This window comes from Astatotilapia calliptera, chromosome 11 (assembly GCF_964374335.1).
Source record: "Astatotilapia calliptera chromosome 11, fAstCal68.1, whole genome shotgun sequence".
Taxonomy (NCBI): domain Eukaryota; kingdom Metazoa; phylum Chordata; class Actinopteri; order Cichliformes; family Cichlidae; genus Astatotilapia; species Astatotilapia calliptera.
Window position 1 is genome coordinate 6473912 of NC_137432.1, and position 27444 is coordinate 6501355.

General features: G+C 40.0%; 1 protein-coding gene across 1 annotated transcript; it reads left to right on the top strand.

Moving 5' to 3' along the window:
• The first annotated feature begins 1733 nt into the window (after positions 1-1733).
• On the top strand, positions 1734-27325 carry pomgnt2 (protein O-linked mannose N-acetylglucosaminyltransferase 2 (beta 1,4-)). The gene is made up of 2 exons (XM_026185201.2): positions 1734-2037; positions 25191-27325. The coding sequence occupies exon 2, from the start codon at positions 25279-25281 to the stop codon at positions 27085-27087; it is 1809 nt and encodes a 602-aa protein (XP_026040986.1). The 5' UTR covers positions 1734-2037; positions 25191-25278; the 3' UTR covers positions 27088-27325.
• The last annotated feature ends 119 nt before the right edge of the window (positions 27326-27444 follow it).

Here is a 27444-nt window from a genome sequence, read left to right on the forward strand (position 1 = left end):
AATTTCCTTGAGGATTAATAAAGTATTCTGATTCTGATCTGTTCCAGGGCATGACTGAGCATCTGGACAGCCTGAGGGGCAACCTGGCAGTGTCCTATGGACCAAAACATAAAGTCCCAGAGGTGTTCTATTGGATTACATCAGGTGAGCATGGAGGGCAGTCAATGGTATAAAATCGTTCATCCTCTAGGAACTGCATCACATGAGGCCAGGCTTTTATGTGCACGGTCTGTGCATCCCATATGCCTCCCTCAACCATCACAGACCCAACAAGGCAGCTTAAAGTTCTAATGACTTGTCTTCCTTTCACATCTGTCACATGAAGAAGGATTTCATGTTAGTATGTGTGAGTATGTGTGAAAATACACAGCACCAGTGGGCAATCTGACAATTCTGGTATTTTATGAAAATGCCAACTGGGCTCTACAGTGCTGAGCAGTGAGCACAGGGCCCACTAAGAAAGGTCATTTTATAGGGCAGTTTTCATCCTGAAACAAATTTCAGTGGGTTCCATCCGTACAACCATTACTGTTTTAGTGGTTATCTCAGTGTTGCAATTGTTGTTAACATCATTAATACCAAAGAGGCTGAAACTGATTAACAACCCTGTCTGCTACTTAACCGAGCAGATTAATACCCCAGTTTAACTGACCTGATAATATACTGTGATGAATAAGCGTTCCTTTATTATGTTTATTTATTCATGTATTTATTTATTTATTTATTTAGTTAATAAGTTAGCCAGTTAGTTGAGCAGTGTCTATAACAAGGAGCACTAAAGTAATTCTGGAAGCTATTTGTCATCCTTTAATTTGTCATAACCTGTTGGTTTTCAGGATTATCAGTCACTTTCATGTTCCCTTATGCTTTGGTTATGACAGAGCTGCGTTTGTATTTATAAAGAGATTATGAATAGATGGAGTAACAACAGAAACAATCCTCTTGCTTGCTTTTCTTTTTTCAAACTCAAGATGGGAGTGTTGCTTTATGTTTGTCTTCCCATCACACACCAGTGCACTTCCCACTAGCGATGATCCAAATAATGCAAGGTACCTACAATAGATTAATAATAACAGATTAAATATTAGGCAAAATTGTCAGTACATACCTTGTCATCTGCCAAATGACCCGTTCTGGGATTGGGACCCAGTTGCATTTACCATTTCAATTGTCTTGTACCATATGTAACATTTAATTTCACATGTTTGTTTTCTGTATCAGTTCAAATCTTGTCCAACAAAGCAGAGCTGCAACTATTCATAAAATGAATGCTGGATTATTTTCTTTCTTTTTTTTTACTGCATCAGTTTCATCACGCGAACTGAAGAGGAGGAGAAGGACAGGTGCTGCTAGGGTGAGACAGGCGTCTCTCGCGAGTCCTTTAGTGCTGCAGGCAGGCAACATACTCAAATAGCGCACAACCTCAGGTTTTTTATTTCTATATGATTATTCTGCATCATTAAGCAATTATTATATTATTATTACAATTACATAACGCAATTCTATATTGTATTATGAAATACAATTAAACATTAAATTTTTGTACAGAGAATCGGTATCGGATCAGCATCATCGATACCACCCTGAATTTTACTTGGTATCGGATCGGAAAGGAAATCAGTGGTATCGCACATCACTACTAGGTAGTCACACACAGGAGCGTTTGTGAGAGAGCTCGTGTCATCGCGAGATCTGAGCGCGGGATTCCCCTCGGCGGTAGGTGGAGACTGGACACAGCAGAGTGGAGTCGGTATTCAGGCAGATGATCTCTCTGGTTCTGCTTTTGTGAGCGCTAGGCTAGCTTGTAAACAAGAGCAAAACCCCCCGGCCGAGTCTCCGAGAAATTTCATGACTGAACACGCGGGTGTTTTTTTGGTTACTCACAGCTGCCGTGTACGCCGGTATGCTTTTCTTTCCGTTTCCACTACACGTCTTTGCTTTCGACTCTGCAACATACTGAGACGCTGATGCTGCCCAAATGAGCTAACCTCTCAACTGTCTTGAAAGACAAAATCAACATTTTCACTTAGACCTAAGGTAAGAGTTGCAGTTCAGGTAAAGCTTTTTGCTTTGCTGGGACACAGTTCTGTTCTTGTGAAATTCCTTCAGCTTCACTGTCACCGGGCTTTGCCTTTGCAGGTGTTGGTAAATATCACAGGGGGAAACGTGTCCAGCGGCTACCAGCTCACGTATAGATGTGTTTGACGTGTTTGTATAAAGTAGTACTTAACCTAACCTGAAAAATACATTCATGCATGTAGCTACGATTATTATTAAGATTTTTTTTTAGCGGTTATTTATTATATTTAATGATACATTTGATAAATGTAAAATGTATGTTTTAAAATAAGAGATCTATTTCCAAGAACCATATAGCAAATTTAGACACATAGCCAAATCATATAGCACCACAATATATCTGAAGATAAATAAATATTACATGTTAAAAGGTAACAGAATGTAGATTCATAGTTTTGTACATCTAAGAGGTGCTGTGTACAGTGTTTAAATAAAGTCTAAGAACAAAGGTAAGCAGGTACTATTTGCAATCGAGCCTTGGTACAGTGCTGCTCTCTTCGATTTGCGAGGTAGGATCACCCCACTTTTTCATATAAGGTGCAATGGTGAGTAAGACAGTAATCACCTGTGATAGATAAACTGTAATGCACTGTGATCCACAGAATCAAGAGGATTCAAGGTGGACCTAGAAGGTTAATCAAGCAAAAATTGTGGATTGCACAATATTCTAGTGTGCAATTCTAGTGCATGAGCCTGCAACTTGTTGATTTAAATCAAGATTTGTTTCTACATACATAACCAGCCAACCAACCTTTGTCATCAATAAATTTTGTCAGTTAAATCACGTTACTACGGGGCCCCTCAACGGTATGTTCCATCGTTATGCCAGTTTATGTTTATGTAAATTACATGCAGCTGCAGGATAGGAATGCGAAAATGTTAAAATATGCTGACGACATAGCTGTTGTGGATCTCTTTTGTAGCAACTCTAACTGTTTTGCTCAGGAATGTAGGTTGGAATAATGGCATAACTCTCATTGGTTGTTGATTAATTTTGCCAATGTGAAAGAGCTTGTCTTGAATTACACAGGCTCCATAAAAGGTCTTTCACTCTCTGGTCAGTCTGTGGAAGTCTGGGAACATATATTAATGTAAAGATAAACTTTTATAGTTAATGCTAATTCCATTTACAAGACTGCTAATAAGAATTTTTTTCTTATCAGGATATTGGGAGGCTCTGCAGTTAGCCACAACTGTGGAAAGAGTTGATGTCAGCTTGATTGAAAGCATGCTTCAGTTCAGTATCTTAGTCTGGTATGGTACCTCGATTGTTGAAAATAGGAAGAACTGAACAGGATTGTCAGAACTGATTGGTCGACACCAAACTTCATTGGATAAGCTTTGTCATCAGGCTGTCTTAAGTAAAGTGACACCTTTATTTTGAATTTGAAATAATGACCTCTGAACGATTTTATAGGATGCATCTAGCTAGTAAAAAGGTGTATACGGGATCATTTGTGCCAAAAGCAATCAGCGTACTAATTAATAAGATGCTGTGATTTATTTCTATAGTTGTCTTGAATTTTTATATGCATATGTATGTATGTTGGCTGATAGCCACCAGAATTTTTATTCTGACAATTTTCCATTAATTTGGACAATAAAGTCATTCTATTCTAATTTTCTTGGTAAACGTTCCACATGGTTCTTAAAAGTCCTGGAGTCTAACCTCCAGGCAGAGTCCTTTAATGCAATTAACAGTTTCAATTTTTCAGTTTTGTGACCATGAAGGGTTTGAATATAGATTTTTGGGTGATGTTGTAAATAACACGCACTTAGTTTAAACAGAGTAATGGGAGTCTATGTACACACTGAAAGTTTTCCTGTCATGTCAGTTGGAGCATTGAATTCACCCCTTTGGGTGCAATTTTGTGCATCCTGAACCAGTCGGCATGGATTACCTGCCTTGTTTAAGAATTTGATTCAATGTCATTCACACATCGTCACACCACAGCCACTCTTGTTTTGAAGAAGAAGAACAGATGCTCATTAGCTAGCTTTTGACCAAGAATGGTGACTTCAAGTGCCGCTGAAACAGGGTTAAAATCAGTTGTTTGTTTACAGCAACACTCTGTTTTTAAGGCAGTCGGTCGAAGAAAAGAATCAAAGGGCTTGAACTCGACCATCCAAAATTAGACAGCAGCAGTCCACGGACCGTGGGAGAGCATATACACAAACCTTCCCCTGCAGGCTATATGATAAAGCACTTAACAGAAAAGTGCAAAAGACATGAGAGCAGCTGTAGCCACTTGTACAATAGCATGAAGCTTCACCTTTTTTCAGGCTTAGTATAGTAGAACAGCTGGGTTATTTGTGTTTGTGTTTTTTTTTCATGACATTCATTGTTTGATCTGTCAGACCCAATTGCACCCACCCAAAATTTATTTTTTTTCTTTTAACCACCAACCGCCACTGTTTGTGTGATAAGAAAGTTATGATATATTTCAAAAGCAAACTGTAGATTAAACCACAGAATACAAGCAAGGTATCTTTGAACTGTAATTATAAGAGTCAGCAGCACTTGACTCAAGTCAGTGATTATCTAAGGCAAACATCATTCATATGCATCCATAGCTGTGTTTTCCTTTGAGAAAGGGAGGATTAATCCCACACATCCCCTTTTGTCATATTCATTTATCAGCTGATTGATAATAATAAGTACTGTCAAAAATAAGAATAACTATCAGTTTGATCATGGTCCTTTGGTGTGCAGCTTTGTAACCTAGCACTCTGAGCAAATGGAAACCGGCTTGCTGTTGCCTCTATATTGGTTCACAAGAGGTGTTCACAGTAATGACACTGGAGCTGTGAAAATAAAAATACCACAGTGAAGCTTTTGTGGTATTCATGGTCGATAAACTCACAGACAAGATGTTATTTCATATTTCTGGAGTTTCCAATATTCTTTTTGCATGTTTTCTGAATCAGACATTAATCCAAACAGACTGAAATCCTAGTGAGAATTCATGTTTGTTTTAACACCAGAACCACAAAGGTAGTCATTTTCAAAATGCTGCACATCTGCAAACCTTCGTTCCTTCAATTTATCCATCTGTCTTCTTTTGAAAAGCAATGTTCCATAAGCAAGATAGAGGGTAAGTGGGAAGCTACTCACATTAAAAGCAGTGCAAAAAGCATAAAAAATGTTTGGACCAATCTCTAAAATATCCAAATGTAGCCTTTCTAAATTACGAAAATGATGAATGAATTTTCACATTATTTTCCAAACAGCTTTTTAATCCAGGTATGAGCTTGTGCCTTTATGTCACCAACTTTCTCAATAATTCACTGTAATATGTTGTATTAAGTTTCTGTAGATCAGTATTGTGGCATTTCTTCAACATCACCATTAATACATAAGTAGTACTTCCATTTTCCCTAAAACCATACTTGTGTTCCTTCAATAATTTATATTTACCAATAAAGTGATCCAGTGGTTATAATGTCACATCTTGATTACATCACCATAAGCGATTTGACTTGACGTGTCACCTGGCTTTGTTTCTTTGCCCTGTCCCTTTTATACTTCCAATATGATCTGCATTTCTGCTCTTGTCTTTGGAATAATTCAAAGCCATTCTCTGCAACCTTTCACTATAGCTCTGGCTTATTTAGCAGATTTTGAGTCCCCTCTGTGAAGACCTTTACATTTTTAACAGTGGAAATAAGTGATATTTATGCATTTCCATATCCCCTAAGTGCTGAGCAAAATTGACTCTCATTACTTTTTACAGCAACTCTGGTGCACACAGTATGGGTTCAGTTCAGTTTGTTGGAAAGCAGATTATACATTAGGCTAAGTCAGAAAACATACCACTGCAAAGGCAGACAAACGCCTCTGGAGAGAGATTTATACCATAAGAGGTCTCTTCAGGTGATCATAGCTTAAGAGGCTGGTGGTGGAGCTGATGTACATGTGCCTCAAATCATCAGTCCCATGAGTCAGATAAATGGAAGGCACCATTTTTGGCACAGTGACCCACAGTGTCAGTGAATATGGCACCAGAAGAGGCACATCCAGGCTTTTGTCATTTAGGCATGGTTTTTTTTTTTTTCATCCTTCATAAAAATCGTTTGTTTCATTTTTGTTCTTTTTTTCTGCATGCTTTGGAGGGTGTAGCACTCTGCAGCCTTTGTTAGAAATTCATTATACATGTAACGAAAAATGCAATTAGAGAACACTTTAGGTATTACATGAAGGTCATCTTCCTAAAGCTTATTGAACTTTGGGTTTTAAGTGGGCTCAATGTTTTATTGTTTTAGTTTTTATTTGGATGAGCCACACATATATATTAATGGGTGGCCAAGTATATGTGCCAATTTATTGCTGAACTGCTGAACTTACTGAGCAAAATCTGATTGTTTTAAAGTTCAGTCACTGCTAACCAGCTAGTTGTGGCTCTTCTACACACATAAGTTTCCTGCCTGCTGGCCCAGTGGCCAGTTCACCATTATTGCAGTCCTTGATATTATTCAGCTGCTTCCCCAGAGAGCATGCTCCACTGACATACTCCAATCCCTCTGTCTTGGACTGAAGCTGGTACCTTCTGCTGTGAGCTAGAGTCCTGCACTAACCAGCACTTGCAGCTCATGAAGAAATGGTTCATCCGCTGCTACAGTGATGGAGTTGTAGTTAGACTCAGGAGAAGGTAGCTCTGCTGAGACTTACTTGGTTATTTAAATTTATAGGTTATTTATAGAAATTGATGGACTCTGATCACTCCATCACCCCAGATAGAGGTCTATAACTCTCTGGTAAACACTAGGGCTACACTTGAAATCAATGTTGTGTCAAAGAAGGTCAAGAACTCAGTTAGTTTGGTCCCATGTCAGCAAAGTAGAACAGTGAGCCAGCAGAAGCTGTATTTTATAATGCTCTGATTATGTTAGCGTAGGAGGTACAATTCCTGTACTGTCTCCTAACCAGCTCATATTCAGAGCAGTTGACCCATATAATGGTGTGTTGATTATAAGCTCAAGAATACCCACTACAGCTGGGAAGTACCTGTGGGTGGTTTTGGCCTTTTGGCTTCAGAAGACTGTAACAAGCCATTTGTGCCAATTATACTGGGGCTGAAGCCAATGTGGGAGTACCTTATGATTCCTATTCAAAAATCATCTTTTTCTTGTCTTTCATTGAATAATTATGCTCCCATTCACTAAGTTCAGGCTCTCTAATTTGGGTGCTGTTGAGACAGTTTATAGAAGACTTTAATGTCTGACACTTGAATGAGTGACAGCTGGCTCATGTTTCTCTTACCAGCTCCTAAACCCATGACATTGGACGTTTGTTGCTGTGTTCATGGTAAAAGCGTGACACCCCAGAAACCTTCATATAGTATTTTGTTACGTTTGGCTTGGTTCATAGTGCTTTCAGAGTGTGTAGGACAACACAAACATATGTTACTTGGAAGGCTTTGGCTCCAAATGGAAGAAACTCTGAGTCTGATCTTCTAACAGGCTCCAATGCGAAGCCTGTTGCTAGTATAGGTATGACCAACCGGTGCTTTATCAGAAGTGTCTCCTAAAATTATTTCTCTGTTTTACACCAGAAGTTATGTATAGTGTAAAGACTAGGTTGGTTGGTCTGAAGCTTGTTTCTGGGAATCATCCAGGACTGTCTTCCATTTAGTTCCTCACTAGGCTCTATCGCATATGACCACTGCAGGCTGCCAGGTTTTCAAACACTCATTGCATTTTTAAATGCAGTTTAGGCTGTAGTTTAAAGAAATCCTTCTTTGTTTGTGTTTCAGAGCAAAACAGAAGTTAGTGAAACCTCTGATTGTCTCAGAGTGGCTATGAATTATGCATGGAGATCCTGTGAAAAAGCTTTTAAGTTCCTAAGATTTGGGTTTCTAATTGACCTGATATTTGTTTTGCCCTACCTAAAGTGTCAGGGACAAGAAGTACACATTTGCCAGAGCCTTCATTAAGAACAGAAGGAAAATATCTATTTAGAATTAAGTGTAAAGGTGGTACTAAATTGTGGTTATCTATTATTTATTTTATTTTTGCCTCTGAAACCACCGACATCCCTTTGTGCTTGGAATGCTGCCCATGTGACCCTGTTAAGTGACTGTAAGTACGTATATGAATGGATGGATTATATTGTTTGGAGGACTAGTGAGTCTTTTCATGTATGTTTATTTCTTTCAGGATTAATTGACTGTAAAGGGATTTTAAAGCTCAGTTCTAGCACTAGTTTCTAAAGGTATTTTTAGTATGCTTAGCTACAGCAGAGAATATAAATTCTTGACTAGTTAATGGCATCTCCTGCCATTTTTTTCCAGAAATGAAACTGTGAGGAAATCTCTCAAAATGCTAAGACTTATTGCTGTTACAGAGAAGTGAAAAAAAAATAGACTTCAGATTAAGATCAATGACTCAGACAAAGGAAAATTTTAATGGTAGATGACAAACAAAGCACCAATTTAGAAGTAGATAAATGATGTTGGAGTAGTTTGTAGTCAGATTTTCTTGTGGGAACTTTAACTTCAGTTGTGCAGAACTGGCAGCAGATGTCTTCAGACTGAAATCATACCTTTACTCTTTCATCCTGACACAGATTTTGTTATTGTCTGCATCATCCTTGCTGCACACAGGCGTGATAATGTTAATCCTAACAACTAAGGACTAATATGTCACTATTTGCAGACAATTCTAATTCAAGTGAAAATGGACATACCCTTTAACAGTAGTTTAACACCAAAGGATGCTCAAGATTTTCTTCCCCTGCCACCATGCCCTCCACAAATTTGTATGGAAGAAAATCCTTCTAAATTTACAGGACTCCCAAGTCTCCAAAACGGATAGGATCAGCAACTTGAGATCTTGTTCACTGGCAGATATCCTTAAGTGTTCATCCAGCTTTTTTTTTCCTGTTCTATTTCGGTCCCTTCTCTGGAATATTGCCTGTTGTCCTGAGGCAGCGCTGAAGTGCTGTGCTGCAGTGTTTTCAGAGGTTGTCCTTCTCACTTTGTTCCTTTTTTGTCTGTCTGTCACTTACTCACACACATTCTGCAGATTGTCTACGCCAGCCTCTGCATCGCCTGTATCCCTGGGGGAGAAGAGACAGCACAAAAGCCTTGATGTTATATCTGCTATATTGCAGAAGGCACAGTGGGTCACTGTTAGCAAATGATATAGGGAAGCAAGAAAATGTTGTTAAAGAGCTGGCTATCAAACAGTCAAGTAATCTGTCTCAGTTTGATCTAGGCAAGTGGGTAGACATGAGATGTGTCAAACACAGACCTGGAAGATTTTCTGACAGACTATGTGACTTGTCTTTGTACAGCCAGATAACGACTACTGGGCCGTTAATTCTCTTTGGTGCCACACTGAGCTCCAGGCAGCTTGATCCAATCTGACAGGCCACATTTAGTTCAGGAATAAAGATGACAACACATAAGGACACATCATCACAGCCAGAAGAGCTCAGCAATCAAGTGGCCGAAGGGAACTAAAAACAGGTACAGGGGAGAAAAGAAAGGACTCTAGTGATACAGTGTCTGTTTTTCTTTTTTTCAATCTGTTTTTGAAAGAGGCAGGGGTAGGCCCTCTGAGGTGATTTTCAAAGTAGATAAAGATATGGAAAAAGAGAGATGGTTATCTCTAAAAGGGAAGGGATGGTGAGCTATGAGGAATGATAAACAGCTGGGACCAGCTGAACAGCTACAGTGCACAGGATACTTCTGCCACTCCTCCCTGAGACTTCACGGCTTTCCGGGATCCCCATTAAAACGCTAAATACTGCCCCGTGTTACCTTCCACATCATCAGGGTGCTTACCATCTCCAGAGTAACCCAGTAACGCTGGTGTTAGCATGGAGAGAGCAGTGATTGATAGTTCAAAGAAAGAGGTGAATTGACCTGTAACAAGAAGAACGAAATGTTCAAGGATCATTCTATGTGCTCCTGAGTCCATAGGAAGACTACACTTGAGAAAGCTGGTATATAGTTATTTACAAAAGCTCATCACATTGTCCACCAAAGCTTCTATTATACTTTATTACTACTTTGTTATTATACTTTGATTGGCCTTCAGCTTCCAATGGCAATCCCTGTTCACCTCTGCATCCTCAGTCAAGTGACCGTACACTTTCTGGCTGTAGAACCTGCAGTACTCTGCTTTGAGGCAGATCTTGAGATTAGATTTCTATTGCCAGCAAAAATGTAAAACACCAGAGATGGAGTCTGGAAGACTGCCACAACAGAAACTTGACCAGGCTTCCCCACCAGGGAAGTACTAGATAGTAGCCTGATGATGTGGTTCTGTTGGCTTCATCGGATGATGTCCTCCAGCTCGCACTGGAACAGGACCCAGGAGAGGTTATATCTCTCGGCTGGCCTGGGAATGCCTTGGTGTTCCCCCGGACAAGCTAGATGAGGTGGCTGGGGAGAGGGAGGTCTGGGTTCCTCTGCTTAGGCTGCTTCCCCCACAACCCAACCCCGGATAAGCGGAGGAAGATGGATGGATGGTATTGTCTAGTAGTTAATGAGACTGTCATTGTCTTGAATGGAAGTATAATAGAGTATTTCAGCATTAGTTAGCCATTAAATAGTTCCCTTCCAAATTTATCAACATTTGATGATGCTGACCGTGTTTTGCTTTATCAACATTAGTACATACAAAGCTTACAGACAGATTTTCCCTCTTTTTTTGTACCACTGATCAATTCCCAGTCCAAGCTGGTCTAAAGAAGTGCTTATGTCACAACTTCTAGAAAATCACAGGGAATTATGATTTAATGAATGAAAACTGAATGAAAACTGCTCACCTGATGTGTGACACAAAAATCCTTTCCTGCTTTCACCTTTTCATAGTGGCTGGGTCACGTGTTTTGTTTTTTCCATGTAATGTATAGTGTGGTACAACATATAAAGAACCAGACATCAGTGGTTTCTACACTGATGTGGATGCAGCACAGACTAAGCTGTAGATGTCTTATGAAAGCAGTACTGTTAAGTATTACTGATGATGCAATTATGTGGTGTCAGCCTGTAATGCTGCATCAAGCCAATAACAGGAAGGTTTTTTTTTAATGCAAAGGAAAAGGTTATTGGCCTCACTGGTAGATTGGGTTGAATAATTTTCTTGTATCCATGTTTAATTTATCCATAATTTATATTTCAAGCCTAAAATAAGCTGTTTAAACATTGTTTTGCAATTTAGACCAAAAATAGCTGTATTGTCCTTCGTTTTACTTGAAAACTAAGGCTATAAAACAAGCTGAAGCTATTTTCATGCATAGACCACTTTTGCTCCCAAATCATGTCTTCTTTGAAAAAGCTATTTTCCACATTGCCTCATATACTGTATATATGCCATTTCATGCATACTTTAGGCAGCTTGATGAAAATTATTATACATGTAGGCACATTACCGCACGGTTTATTGGGCAGAGAAGTGCTGATGTACAAAAGGATTTTCTAACTAGTCTGGTAGCCTGTGCTGTGGTTCTTAGCTCAGCAATGTATGAGTGAGCCGCATTACTGTGCAGTGAAGTGTGCTCAGCCCTGCTTTTGAAATTTTATTTGGATATTAGGAAAATAAGCGTCAAAACTAATGCAGAATTTCATCATAGTGAAATCAGCCTTTGACTACCCCAATCCTTGCATTTATTAAATCTGTTGTAAGTATTTGGCTGCTAGAAAATGACAGTGTAAAGTCACATGCTGATGGAACTAGGCTAACAGGGGGCTCTGTTGTTATAGGCTCACACAGCTGCTGTGTTTTTAAAAAGTAGCAGCTGCGTGCTCATTATTCAACTAGTTTTTAGTGCTTTTGTCATGTATGTCTTGACTAAGTTCTATTAGTCAATATTTTCACATTAATAATAAATCAAACGACTACAAGTAATGGTTGCTCATAGTGATGAACTCGCTAATTGTGTTTCTTCTCAGAGCTTTGTAGCCTGATTGGTTATGGTTTAAAAAATGTCTGATATTTTTAATTACCTTACATCTATTTTTTTCTTTAAAAAGAACAGAGTCCTTGATGCATAGACAGAAAAGTCTTTCATATTGTGACTTTTCTTTGGGAGCCTTGACTTGCACGGGCTTACAGCTAGAGCCATGTTGTCTGTCCATTAGTCCTACACCTAGACTAGATAGGTTAAATGCATAGAATTTATTTAGGATTTAGGACCACCTGAAGGGCCCTGGTGTTGGTGTAGATGGTTGATAATAATTATGTGCCTATTTTTACTGTCATGTGTTGCTGAGGAAACGCATGACAGTAAAAAAAAAAAAAAAAAAGTAGATGTGAAGTGTTGGAGCGCTGAAGGGATGCAAAGATGCGTGATGATTCTACATCCTGTATGCAAAACTGATGCAGGCAAGGTTTTGTATACACCCATGACAGTGGATGTTAATGCAATTGGTGAGAAGTAATGGGGGGTTCTGAGGAGCAGGGGTCCTTTGATACTGTTGTATACAGTGATTGTAATTGAGAAGATAGAATAAATGAGTAAAGAATAAAGTTTAACATTTGGCAAATTAAAAAAAAAACCTTGTTCTTGACCTGTGTAGTATTTTAACACTATTGGAAGTAAAAATAACTTGAACTCCAATTTTGAAAACACAACTTTCTTTTTTTTTTTTAAAAAAAAAAAAAAAAAAAAAAAAAAGCTCTGACTTGTATTATGAGTCTGAGTCTGTGGTCTGGAAGAGAGTCCTGTAACTCCCTGTCTGCAAAATACAGTAAATAATGACCAATGTTGGGCAATTAATTATATAGTTACTTCTTCAAAAAAAGTTACTGAGTTATGCAAACAACAAAGTTTTTTGCAGCTTGTTTACCTAAAAATGCAGCCAAGGCATTTTTTAAAATAAACATTTCAAACTATTTACAGAACAATCAGCTGTTCTGCATCAAATTTGATGCCACAAAAATTATTTGTGCCACTCCAAAAAATAATTTCTGTCCACTTTGAGATAAAGGAGAACAACAGCCTGATACCTGCAGGCCTGACAGCAGGAGAGGTATCACTCCTGTAACACCTGTAACATTCAGCAGTCGCCTCATTGTTCTGACACACACAACAAAACTATTGACTACACTACACACTAACGACACAAGATTTGCGCTAAACGTCGCAAATCTCTCACATCTCAAAACCGCTGTCACTCCTAAAACTTCCTCCCGTTTCTTAACAACTAAATGCCATGTTTTGATTGGTCGACATGGTACATTTTTCGACCAATGGGAAAGGGTGGGGGGGTTTTGGTTTCATCTTTGCTCACAGGCTTTCGAGCGTTTTCCTTATAAAATGCAGTTTTTACCATTTCTTCCCGCAGTAAATATAAACAACGGAAGTATTCGGGAAGAAAACCAAACATTGCAGATATTTTTATCACAACTCTGGTTTTACGTGGCCTATCAACACAATTTAAAAACTGGTATAAAGTCCGCACTTTTTCCGTCTATTGTTCTGTCCGTCCTGCTCACATCTCCAATGGTTGCACACGTTGTCATTAACGTGGCTTCACTCCACATCAGCCACGCTGCTTTGCTAGCTAAAACACCTGTGTCGGCACATAAGGACGCTGTCATAGCCTGTCAACGACGATGATTAACTGCGTATATACGTGAATGTGAATCACGTGATTGGCTGGACTATGGGATAAGGTGGCATCTTTCTAATCCCATACTGGAGCAGCCAGTCACTTACTGACTAACACTGCAAAACAGAATTGTTGATGTATTTACTTTAATTCCAATCCACGTTAGAATTTTTTTTTTGTGCGCAACGCAGATTTTTTCTGCGCAGAGACCGTGCCATCAGTGCGCAATTGCGCACGCGCGGAGCTTAGAGGGAACATTGGTTAGGGACATATTAAAAACTGCTCACATACTATTTAACCATGCTAAATATTATGCTAGTATGGAAGTTCAGACACATTGAGGGTGTTGGGTGTCTTAAAAGATAGTTATTGTTGACCATAATATCTTATTAGAGCGATTAGAACATGCTGTAGGTATTACAGGTACTGTGCTGCAGTGGTTTGTGTCATATCTATCTAATAGACTCCAATTTGTACATGTAAATGGAGAGTCCTCTTCACACACTAAGGTCAGTTATGGTGTTCCACAGGGTTCAGTGCTAGGACCAGTAATGTTTACACTATACATGCTTCCCTTTGGCAGTATCATTAGAAGACATAGCATACATTTTCACTGCTATGCAGATGACACCCAGCTCTATCTGTCCATGAAGCCAGATAACACACACCAATTAGTTAAACTGCAGGAATGTCTTAAAGACATAAAGACCTGGATGGCCGCTAACTTTCTGTTTCTTAATTCAGATAAAACTTAGGTTATTGTACTCGGCCCTGAAAATCTTAGAAATATGGTATCTAACCAGATTCTTACCCTGGATGGCATTACCTTGGCCTCCAGTAATACTGTGAGGAACCTTGGAGTCATTTTTGACCAGGACATGTCCTTCAATGCACATATTAAACAAATATGTAAGACTGCTTTCTTCCATTTGCGCAACATCTCTAAAATTAGAAATATCCTGTTAAAAGGGAGTTTTTCCTTCCCACTGTCGCCAAAGTGCTTGCTCATAGGGGGTCATATGATTGTTGGGTTTTTCTCTGTATCTACTGTACAATATAAAGCGCCTTGAGGCGACTTTTGTTGTGATTTGGCGCTATATAAATAAAATTGAATTGAATTATGGTTGCTTGATGAGCACAATTAGCAAAATTAACCAGTTTACAAATTCATTCATAATTGTGGAAACAAAACATTAGTGTTTCAAAATAATAATACTGGCTCCGTTTCAGCACAGCTGGATGCAAAGAGCAAATTTCCATAGCAAACATTTGTTGGCAGTAGAGAAAAGTCAGCCTCATCACTTGTGTCACTTAGAAGGTACCTTCTTACAGTAATTGGGAGTAATGGCTGGGAAGAGCAGGAGGGGGATATGATCTACTACTGCATCTTAACAATAGTATTACAGTAACCAGGTAAACATGTTCTCTCATGTCCTGCCTTAATCACATTTCTCCAAATATCCGGATTCCTTTTGAGTATATTAACGTAATATGAGAACAGGCTCAATTGAGGAAAGTGACCAAGGCTGAACCTGCAAGAGATAAACATCAGTTACTTAATTTCAGTAGATTCTAAATACTATGTTGTGATTATATTGCATTATTGTTTTACACAATTTTATGGCATAAAGAAATGAACATTTTATATTGTAATCAACCTTACAGTCATGGCTTATTCATACTGGTCAATGTGCAGTAGAAGGTATCATCAGAAAATGTCAAATATTCTTCACTTTTTGTAGATATTTTGTTTTCACATTTTGTTTTGATTCTCATTTTAAATAGCTTAAAGTCATAACGACAGAAGGGTTTTAGAAGTGTTTCACGTTCTTAATTCAGTACTTTGGCTGTAATTACAGTTGTGATATCTGAAGGGATTATTTTGTGTGGAATCGTGACAGAAAATGTAATTTATTTTAAATAAATTCTACAAGACATTAAACTGCAAAAAGTAAAGGGACCTTTTAAGAGACAAAATACACAGACTTCGTGTAATGCTAAACTGTATTTGCACATCAAGTGACATGAAGTCATTTGACTGAGGCCAGGTAAGCCTTTCATAGCTATTGCATTCGCTCTTGCTCAGTTCACAATTCCTCCATCCCTACAGCTCATCGCTAGGAAGATATTCACTGAATATTTCATATGCGGCTTTCAATTTTAGATAGAAAACATGGTAGGAAAGGATCTCTGAATGAGCAGGGGAAATGTTTAAAACAAGCAAAGTTTCAGTGTCTGTATGATTTGATCCATATTGAGGAACAACTCTTTATTTTGTTTATACCGTAATAAAGGATATATTGTTAAATATTTTTAATTAAACTGCCCTATACACTGTCCACATAAAGTGGATTGGTTTGATATGAATTCTTTTGTAGCTGACTGGTTGTCATAGATGCTTAAGTCACTTTAGAAAAGTATAACTTGGGATCTCTAGCATCTTGGATTTTGTTGAGATTCTGCGGTCTCTTGTCACCAGTGCTGTTAAGCCCCTTTTCCATTAGTACCTACTTGGATCGACTCGCCGTGACTCGACCCGTATCGACTGGTTTTCTATTACAATCCGATACTACTTAACGTGCTTGGTTGTCGTCATAGCAATGTGTCCGGGTGTCCCGCAACGTAATTAATATGTGACACATGCTGCCTCCTGGCTGCATGCCAAATATCCTTGGGCAAGATACTAACCCCATGTTTGCCTACTGGTGGTGGTCAGATGGCCCGGTGGCGCCAGTGTCCGCCAGCCTCGCCTCTGTCAGTGCGCCCCAGGGCAGCTGTGGCTACAATGTAGCTTGCTTGAAACGCTCTCAGGACTCATGGAGGGACACTACTCATCCGCTAATCGGTGACATGCAGTCTGACATTTTAGTACCTGCTCAGATTGCTTGGAACCCCGGGGGAGCAGGTACTAAAATAGTGCCTGGTACTAGAGCAAGGCGATGTGACCAAAAACATTTATCACAATATACATTTGAAAATTTGCGATAACGATATAACTGACGATATAATTGACACTAGACAAAATACTTTACAACTCCACAACTTTATTAGAGCTGACGGACTAAAGCTAAACCAGTTCCACACCACTGAAGTTGCAGCATTTTTACAAACCAATTCTGGTTCATCCGTTTCATTCAACGATCTGCTTTCGCCCTTCTCATTCTCCGTCGCCGCCATGCTTTTTCAGCCATGTGCGTATGAAAACAAAGGCACCACGCATGCGCGTTTTACCCATATTCTATCACGATATTTCATTTTCTTATTGTTGCCGGTATTACCGTGAACGGTATGATATGGCGCATCCCTACCTGGTACCACGTACTATGACCTTATGGAAAACTCTGTAAACCGATCGATCCAAGTAGGTACTAATGGAAATGGGGCTTTTGTCTCTTCTTGTCAGAACACACCTTTTAAAAGCCTGAACCCATGTCTATAAGAAGGGGTCCTGCTGGGTCTGTTAAACTGTGAGTGTCATTTTGCAGGGACAAATTGGGTCCACCTATGTCCTGGGGGGAAATGGTCACAGCAAATCAATGCACTGTGTTTCTGAGTTATCATCCTTATCCTACGATCCATTTCTATTGTGAAGGGAGAGGTGTCTTTCGAGATAACTATGTGCCATCATGCACAGGGCATGAGAAGTCACTTAATAGTTTCAAAAGGACGGATCAATGAAATGCCATATGCTAAGGCTTATAGAGTCACCAGATCTTAATCACTTTAACCACATATGGAAATTTTAGACCAATATTTTGGATAGTACTGTCCTTCGTCATCATCATCATCACACCAACTCTGACTCCTGGATTGAGAGTAGAAAAGTCAGTATGTACAGTCGTAGCCAAAAGTTTTGAGAATGACACAAATGCTGGTTTTCACAAAGTTTGCTGCTTCAGTTTTTATGATAGCAATTTCCATATACTCTAGAATGTTATGGAGAGTGATCAGATGAATTGCAAAATCCTTCTTTGCCATGAAAATGAACTTAATCTCAAAAATTCAATTTCCACTGCATTTCATCATACAGCATTTCATGCCATAAAAGGACCTGCTGAGATCATTTCAATAATGTTCTCATCAACTCAGGTGAGAATGTTGACGAGCACAAGGCTGGAGATTATTATGTTATGCTGACTGAGTTAGAATAGCAAACTGGATGCATTAAAAGGAGGGTGATGCTTGAAATCGTTGTTCTTCCTATTAAACATGGTTACCTGCAAGGAAACACACGTAGCCATCATTGCGTTGCAAAAAAAGGGCTTCACAGGCAAGGATGTTGTTGCAACTAAGACTGCACCTAAATCAACCATTTATCAGATCATCAAGAACTTCAAGGAAAGAGGTTTAATTATTGTGAAGACAGCTTCAGGGCACTCAAGAAAGTCCAGCAAACTTCTTCCAACCATCCAAAAACAGTTTGATGAAGAACAATGCCTTTTCCAGCATGATGGATCACCATGCCATAAGGCCAAAGTGATACCTAAGTAGCTCAGGGAACAAATAATCTTGGGTCCATGTCCAGTGAATTCCCCAGACCTCAGTCCAATTGAGAACTTGTGGTCAATCCTCAAGAGGCAGGTGGACAAACAAAAACCCACTAATTCTGACAAACTCCAAGCATTGATTATGAAAGAATGGGTTGCCATCAGTTAGGATTTGGCCCAGAAGTTGATTGACAACATGCCAAGGCCAACTGCAGAGGTCTTGAAAAAGAAGGGCCAACACTGCAAATATTGACTTTTTGCATAAACGTGATGTAATTCTCAATAAAAGCATTTGAAACTTATGAAGTGCTTGTAATTATACTTCAATACATCACAGAAACAACTGACACAAAGATCTAAAAACACTGAAGCAGCAAACTTTGTGAAAACTAATATTTGTGTCATTCTCAAAACCTTTGGCCGCAACTGTATATGAAAAAGAATATGACTCTGTATTATAACCATTACTGAGGAGCCAGACCTTTACTCAAATTTGATTATATTTGGTGACTGCTGTGACCTTTTCCTTATTTGAACATTGTTATTCTTGGGCAGTATATTGGCTCTCTCCATCACACTGCCAAAGAGTCAGTTTAAATGACTCCAAATACATGTAGGTATACACAGAGACATCAGACTTTGGAAAGCACTTCCATGTTTTGGATTTACTTTAGCTCTGTGATGTGACCAGATCCAGGAAGCAGCTTACAGTTGTTCAGGTCTCTGTTTGCAGCCTGTAATACATAGCGATGCAAATGAGAGTGTTTTGTGCATGCTGTGGTGTCTTGCAGTGGCTTTGACATTTTGAAGCCTTTGGTTTCTTGGCTCAGTCAAATTGCAGGGGGCATTCACATGCATCCCTGTGGGAGCCAGTGTGCAGTCAGGGAGATTAAACAGGACTGCTGGCACTGCAAGCCTTGTCTTGCGCACCCATGTCGTTGTGGAGCAAACAGCGCATGCAGGCTGCCAGCCTAATGTTAGCCTCACTAGCAGCCTCCTCTTCACACTTCGTTTGACTTTATTTTTACTGCTGCATCAGCATCAATGTGATGCTTCTGTATATGGTGCTTTGACTCCCATTCATTGTGCTTCTTCTGTGACATTTTGTCATGGGAAATGGCATTAAGCATTCTTTATCGGCTTATTTTACAGAAAGGAATGGTTTTTTTTGAGGGGAATAAAGACAAATCCTTTTCCTCTGTAGTCTTCATGACCTGCATGTTTCCTCTTTTGAGTTCAGTGTATATATTTGCATATAAAGCAACTGTTTGCAGATGCTGCTTATAAAAACTAACTTTGTTTCCGCCACACATTTATTTATATATATATATATATATATATATATATATATATATATCAGAATCGGAATACTTTATTAATCCCAAAGGAAATTAGGGTTACAGCAGGCAGCACGCTAATGGCGCATGCGCACTTACAAAGGAACCTTCTGACCAACTTTACACAAACATCACATTGGGGAGACGTGTCAGAAAGGTAGGCTGATAGGAAAAAAACAACGAAAATACATAACATGAGGTAAGAGGAGGAGAAAAAAAACTCCACTCAGACTGAGCTCCTAGTGGGAGAACAGTTTGATAACAGAAAAAACACCTCAGCACAAAAAGCACATGACTATCAATACACCATAGAAACACAAGACAAGCAACAGGGGCGGGTAAAGGGTAAGAGAGAGCCGGTGTAGACAGCGCATCCGGTCCTGCAGCATGTCTGCGCTGGTCCAGTTGACTGCCATCTTCCCCGGTAGGGCACAAGCATCGAAGGCGTTTGGAAAGGGAGGGGGGATCAGTGTTCGGCTCCAGCCTTGGGCCGCAGCTGGTGCCGTGATGGGAGTCCGCAATTTTGATATTGATTTTGTAAATTTCCATGCGAGCAGCCCAGGAGAATTTTCAGGCTGCTCTTTAACACTCTGATGCTGGTCTCTCAATCTCCCGTTGGAGAGCCGCGAGCCTCCCCATGATGGTATCAAACTTTCTGTTCCATGGTGTTGTCATTCTTTTGATTCTGAGACCTCACAACTGCAGTGATCCGTTCCGCGATGTGTTCCAACTGTCGCTCAAGGGTCTCATTCTGAGACATATATATATATATATATATATATATATATATATATATATATATACATACATACATACATACATACACACAGTATATTACATGTCACACTACTGGTCCAAGGTTTTAGAACATCCCAATTTTTCAAGTTTTTTATATAATAAAGAGTGCAATGAGACATTAAACAATTTAATGTCTCATTGCACTCTGAAATGAAAGCATAGTACAAATAAGCAGTTGGAGTTAAAAAAAGAAGAAAAAAAAAAAGGAATTAATTTATCGGCCAAAATGTATTTTAAACTTTTGACTCATCAAAGTAGCCACCTTTGGCAGCTATAACAGCTGAACTCACCTGTGGCATGCTTTCTGCAATTGAAATCAAATATTCTTCACAAAGTTCTTCCCTTATCAGCAGAGCTTCCCATAAATGTGTGGCACCTGTAGGTTGCTTTGCTTTCACTCTTCTGTCCATTTAATCCCAAACCAGTTTGATGAAGTCTGGAGACTGTGCTGGTCACTCAAGGATACTGTAGGATAAACCCCTGACCAACTAGGTGTATGCCAGAGGGTACTGCATGGTGCTGCAGAGTGCTGTGATAGCCGTTTTTGTTCAGGGTGCCTCTTACTCTGCACAAGTCACCGACCCTGGATCCAGCAAAACAGCCCCAGACCATCACACTTCCTCCTTTATGTTTGACAGTGGAGCTATCCTTTCGCCTACTTAAAGGCATACAAAGATCCTGTGTGATGAACCAAAGATTTCAAATTTTGATTAAACAGGTGAGGCTTACTTATTACGACCATTATTAAGCTGTGCTTGAAGCTGTTGCCTGTGAGCCACCTACCACGCAAGCTGTTAGCTCTCAGAAACTTGTCCTCTGATTCAGTTGTGGCTTTGGGTCTGGCAGACACCTTTCTGTCAGAGATTGCCCCAGTGTCTGAGTGTTTCTTGATGATAAAGAAAACTGTACTCACTGACACCTTGTCTTTCTTTGCAATTTCTCTGTAGGAAAGACTTGCATTTTTAAGTGTTATGATGGTCTGTCTAGGGCTGCTCAATTAATCGAATTTTAATCACGATTACGATCTGGGCTTTCAACGATCATTAAAAATGACTGAGCCGATTATTAGCCCCTCCCTCATTTATCTGCGACACCTTAAAGGCCGGTCCGTGAAAATATTGTCGGGCATAAACCAGTCCGTGGCGCAAAAAAGGTTGGAGACCGCTGATTAAGAGGACCCGAGGGAAGCTCGGAAAGCTAAGCAAAAGTTATTTGGAGAGTGACTGCCGTTGGTTGAAAAGAGAGTTTAAAAAAAAAAAACTTCAGTGGTGTTGCACACTATTTTATATTATTTTTTTAAAGTCATTGTCAACCCTTTAAAGCCGGTCAGAGCAGTAAGCTCCGTTTTGCGTAACTATTGTTAAATCCCTGTAGAACCTGAACCGTGTAAGCTAGTGCAATAATTTGTTTTGCATATGAAACCGGAGGAGTTGTACTTACATCTGATGCCATCAGCTTGTCCTCGGTCACGGTTTCGTTCCACATATACCTTGCAAAAATTGCATAAAAAGCGCTTGCAGGAACAAAAACATAATATTCCAGAAACACGCTTTGCCGTTCCTATCAGCTGTTCGTAACACTTCCCACAGTGAAATGATGCACATGCTGTTTTCTTTGCAAATTTGCATCATAGGATTGTTTTTTGTTTTTCCTGCAGTATATAAAAATTGCTGTATCTCCAAAATAAAACTATGAAGACACTCAAAATAAATTTCCTGTGGTGGGAAACTATTTTTTGCAACTTTATTGTATTTAAAGTTTTGAGGGATAAACCTCTTAAATTTCTCCAAGTAGAAATATATGTAAACAAAACAAAAGCGATTTTCAATTTTTTTTGTAGTTTATTGCACTTTTTTGCAATTTATGTAATTACTATGGACTTAATGCATACATATTATTAAAATATGGGCTATAACAGTTGTATTGATGTATAGGAACTTGAAATGCTCCCACAAATGGCACTACAGCATATAAAAAAAAAAATATATATAAGCTCTGGTGGACTTGGTTCTATAGTAGGTCTTAAAGGGTTAAATAAATATCGTCAAATAATCGTGATCTCAATTTCAGTGAAAATAATCGTGATTATCATTTTTGCCATAATCGAGCAGCCCTAGGTCTGTCTCTTTTCCGTTGTTAATTGCCTTTTTCTCGCCATTTTTGTAATAACACACTACTTTCTGCAGTACAATACTGTTCAATTGATGCTCACGAGGGTACGGTATCACAGTGTGTTCCAACACTGCTTTTATGCAGACAGAGGGGGTTGTAAGTAATCCAGAAAAGTTAGAACAGCTGTAGGAATTAGTAGCACCAGCTTTAAGGCTTGGTCAACCTCCATTGCTGCAGCTTTAAATTGTTAACGCATTTTGTGTTCCCTGAAAAAGGTGTTTTTGTATAACTCTGAAGTGTACATTATTTTTCAGTTTTGGTAACCTTACCCCTTTTTTTTTTAACCTCTGGGTGTTCACCACTTACCTTTGTACCATTTCAAGCTATTCATTGGACTTGAACGACTTGAATTGGAATGAATAACTGGAAAAATTGGGGTGTTCTAAGACTTATGACCGTTAGTGTATATTGCAGAGTAACATTTTGGGCTTTAAAGACAGCAGCTTGGAAAATAAAGATGAGCTAGTGACATTTATAAAACCAGAATTGTTGTATGAGAATTATGAAGCTAGCTGAAGAGATAAATGCTATGATCATCAGATTGGTCAAGATACATCCCAGCTAGCGACATACTGTCCTGGTCATCATCCGGAGAACAAAATAATAAAACGAGATGCTTCAACTTTTAAAACCTTGGACATAGAGTGCCATATTGTGGCAGACTTTGCCTAAGACCTAGAGTAGGTCGAGACGGTGCAACCCTTCTTTATTCTCTGCAGCAGCTGTTCATTGCTGCGTTTTGAACTGCTTATATTTGTCTGCAAAGGTTCTCAGTCATCCAGGTCATCATAGTCTAAGGAGCTTTGAAAGAAAAGTGTTCTTTAAATTTCATCTCTTCAAGCTTCTCGGATGAGAGGTGAAACATCTTCAGGGAAACTTAAAGAACCACCAATTGCTCTTAGGACCATGTTTTGGAGGAAGGAAGGTTCAGGGTTTCAGTAGTCATCATCATGGGCTCATCGGATTAGAATGAAAATAAGCAGTCATCAATCATGTGCAGGTTAAATCTGTTTTCCTGTTTTCTTTCAGCTGTGGCAGTCCATGTGTGTCTTTGTTTCCTTCCTTCTTTGCCTTATTTATTTGAAATGGTCCCAGATTTTAAGCCCTATGGGAGTGTCCACAAGAGGGTCATGGACCCCCTATTGATCCTCTACCTAATCACACGAGCCAAGGTATGAAAACGGGTGTGGGTTACAATCAGCCAAGGTTTCGGGTGAACCCATTGTGAAGCCTAGCCCAACCCCATCATGATTGGGCGGTTATCAATGGCAGACAGTTGGTGTCGTAAACCATCGCCTCTGTTCAAAGATGGTCGCTCACAGTGGACATAGATGGCTTCTTTCACTCCTCTTTCAAACCATCTGTCTTCTCTGTCCAAAATGTGAACATTGGCATCCTTGAAAGAGTGACCTTTGTCCTTTAGATGCAGATAGACAGCCGAGTCTTGTCCCGTTAAGGTGGCTCTTCTGTGTTGTGCATTATGAAGTGGCTGTTTGGTCTCTTCAGTCTGGAGGTCTGAGCATTCCTCGCTACACTGTACAGCATGCACTACATTGTTAATTTTGTGTTTGGGAGTTTTGCCTATATTGTGCCCGTGTGTATTCAGGTTGATCACAAAAAATGACCCTATTGACAATAACATATTGTACTTGCATTGATGTCAAAAATAGCCCAGGGAGTCAGGTCGACTCCTGCTGAAGAGAGACAGCATGCAAGAAACTCGGGGAGTCCAGGAGGGCAACAACAAGGGAGCAAAAAACAAAAGTGCAAATTTTATATGACATAACAGGAACGAAATGATGCAGTGAACAAGATAAAATAAAGTACTGGAAAAGTGTTAGAGCAGTACATACATTGCAAGTTATAAATGGGTCCTGACCTTGGAAAGAAGATCACCATCTTCTTTCCAAGGTCAGGACCCATTTATATCTAAAAAAACAAACATTTCCCCAGGCTAGGTTCATGTCGATGTGTTGTTCTTGACAATTTGCTTAATTTGCGTGTGTGCATTCTTAGTTTAGTCTGACCTGATTTAGTTTGCTTTGCGTCACAAGACCTGTTGTAGAGAGGGGACGATTCACTCTCTAAATGCCTTTTATAAAATTATTACTTATTGCATGGCATACCAAAGTATACATTTAAATTTAACCTCCTCCTCTGGGTACATATATCATTCAAAATTAGGAATAGCATGTTAAGTAATTGATTATTGTAGTAACTGTTGTTTTAACCAAGCTGGCCCTGAAGTAGGTATTTAGCATGCTAGCTGCCGTGTGTCTGCTGGCAGCTGCTTGCTATTAGCCGCTGGTTTGATTTTGAGTCTCTCAATGACTCACTTGTTCTCTCAGTATGCAGATGAGTAGAGTTGAAAGCAATAGTGTTGTTCCTTTCTCTCTGCCTCCTCGCACTGTAATTTGTCTTGACATATTCAGGGAGGGTGACAGAGGATGTAAGGTTAGGAAAATGTCTCATTTGTTCGCTTAGGTAAACAGCTGCTATTCCCAAAGGTGAGAGCTGAGATCCGTTCAGATGAATCACCAGATATTGTGTTGCTTACATAAAAAGCACTGCAACCTTATAGGTCTGACTATTAATTTGGTTATTATATCATAGCTGTCCTCTGTGTGCTATATTGTTGATTAGATAATTGCTTGTAGCAACAATGCCTTTTTTTAAATTTTATTTTATTTTTAAATAGATTTTTTAATGTCTATATTTTAACTTGTGCTCATCTCTTCTTCCCCTTCTTTAAGTCTGCTCCTGGCAGCGGATGTCTCGTCGCCTCCGTCTGAGGTTGGAGGCCAGTTGGCGTCAGGAGGTGGGTCCTAAGCAGCAGCAGTGATGCGGGCTTCAGTGGCAGGTTGCAGGATGAGTGTGGGTGCACTTGTTAATGGTCTGCTGGTCTCTGTGGTCGCAGCTCTGCTTTGGAAATATTCCAAGCTGAGTGAGCATGCTGCTCTGTTGGAGGAAGAGCTGCATATGACACAGCAGTCCCAGGAGGTCTCACAGGCCCGTATCGACTACCATGTTGCTCTGCAGGCGCTTCAGGAACACGGCACCCGCATGGTCTGCACTGGGAAGATGCACACTGACCGCATCTGCCGCTTTGACTACCTCTGTTACAGCTCTGAGGCAGAGGAGTTTGTGTTCTTCCATTCCAATTCCTCTGTCATGCTGCCTAACCTGGGGTCCAGACGTTTCCAACCTGCCCTGCTGGACTTGTCTTCAGTAGAAGATCACAATACCCAATATTTCAACTTTCTAGAGCTCCCAGCTGCTGCTTTAAAGTTTATGCCCAAGCCTGTGTTTGTACCAGATATAACACTGATCCTGAATCGGTTTAATCCTGATAACCTCATGCATGTATTCCACGACGACCTCCTCCCAGCCTACTATACCATGAACCAGTATTCAGATTTGGATGACGAGGCTCGTCTTGTGTTCATGGAGGGCTGGAGCGAAGGCCCACACTTTGACCTTTACCGTCTTCTCAGTAGTAAGCAACCGCTTCTCAAAGAACAGCTTAAGAACTTTGGAAAGCTCATGTGCTTTACTAAATCTTATGTTGGCTTGTCCAAAATGACTACCTGGTACCAATATGGCTTTGTCCAGCCACAGGGGCCCAAAGCTAACATCTTGGTCTCAGGCAATGAGATCAGGCAGTTTGCCAGAGCTCTGATGGACAAAATGAACATTACAAGGGTAGAGGAGATGGAGAAGGAGGGAGGAAGCGGTGAGGATGAGAAGGAGAAAGAGAAGAAGGATGACTACATTGTCGTTTTCAGTCGGTCAACAACAAGACTTATACTGAATGAAGCAGAGGTAATCATGGCGCTGGCCCAAGAGTTTCAGATGAGAGTGGTCACAGTGTCCTTGGAAGAGCAGTCTTTTCCCAGTATTGTACAGGTCATCAGTGGCGCTTCCATGTTGGTCAGCATGCATGGAGCTCAGCTTATCACCTCACTCTTCCTCCCTAGAGGTGCTGCTGTGGTGGAGCTGTTCCCTTTTGCTGTGAACCCTGAGCAGTATACACCATATAAAACTCTTGCCTCCCTTCCAGGCATGGACATTCACTACATCTCCTGGAGGAACACTAAGGAGGAGAATACTGTCACCCACCCAGACAGACCCTGGGAACAAGGAGGCATTGCTCACTTGGACAAAGAGGAGCAGGATCGGATCCAGGCAAGCAAGGAAGTCCCCAGGCACCTTTGCTGCCGCAACCCAGAGTGGCTCTTCCGGATCTATCAGGACACTTTAGTGGACATCCCATCCTTTCTGGAAGTCCTCAAAGAAGGCATGAAGACCAAGCCCAGCTTAAAAAAGGCCAAGGTGGCCAGCACGGTCCATCCGGGCCGGGTCAGAGAACCTAAATGTCAAACTTCAGTACAAACCACTAATGAGGCTAAACTCACAGTCTCTTGGCAGATCCCATGGAATTTGAAATTCTTAAAAGTGAGAGAGGTGAAGTACGAGGTGTGGATCCAGGAGCAGGGAGAGAACACCTACATGCCTTATATCCTTCCCCAGCAGAACTACACGTTTTCAGAAAACATTAAGCCCTTCACCACTTACCTGGTGTGGGTTAGGTGCATCTTCAACAAGAATCTATTAGGCCCCTTTGCTGATGTTCTTACATGCAGGACCTAGTGTGAGCACAAGGCCTGCTTGTTTGTTTGTGCAGTTTCATATAATGGTGAAGTCACTGTTTCAGTCAATCACTTTGGAAAAGGGGGACTCTGTTGGATTATGGTCTGTAAAATGGCTGTTGCATGGTGCTGTTTCCATGCTCAGCCCGGGATGAACTGCAGAAGAACCATGGTCAGAAACGGCCAGAAATGAATGAAAAGTTCATCGCTTATATTTAGAAAGAAAGTGCAAAAAACGTTGTCTCTTCTAATAAAACTAGAATTCAGATCAGCAGATTTATTTGTGAAAAATAATATATAAAATGTTTTATGTGTTAGTCAAAACACTGGTTCTTTACCTTTTACAGTATGCAATGTA

Coding starts and splice junctions, on each gene's coding strand:
- pomgnt2 (XM_026185201.2), top strand. CDS start 25,279: ATGCGGGCTTCAGTGGCAGGTTGCAGGATGAGTGTGGGTGCACTTGTT.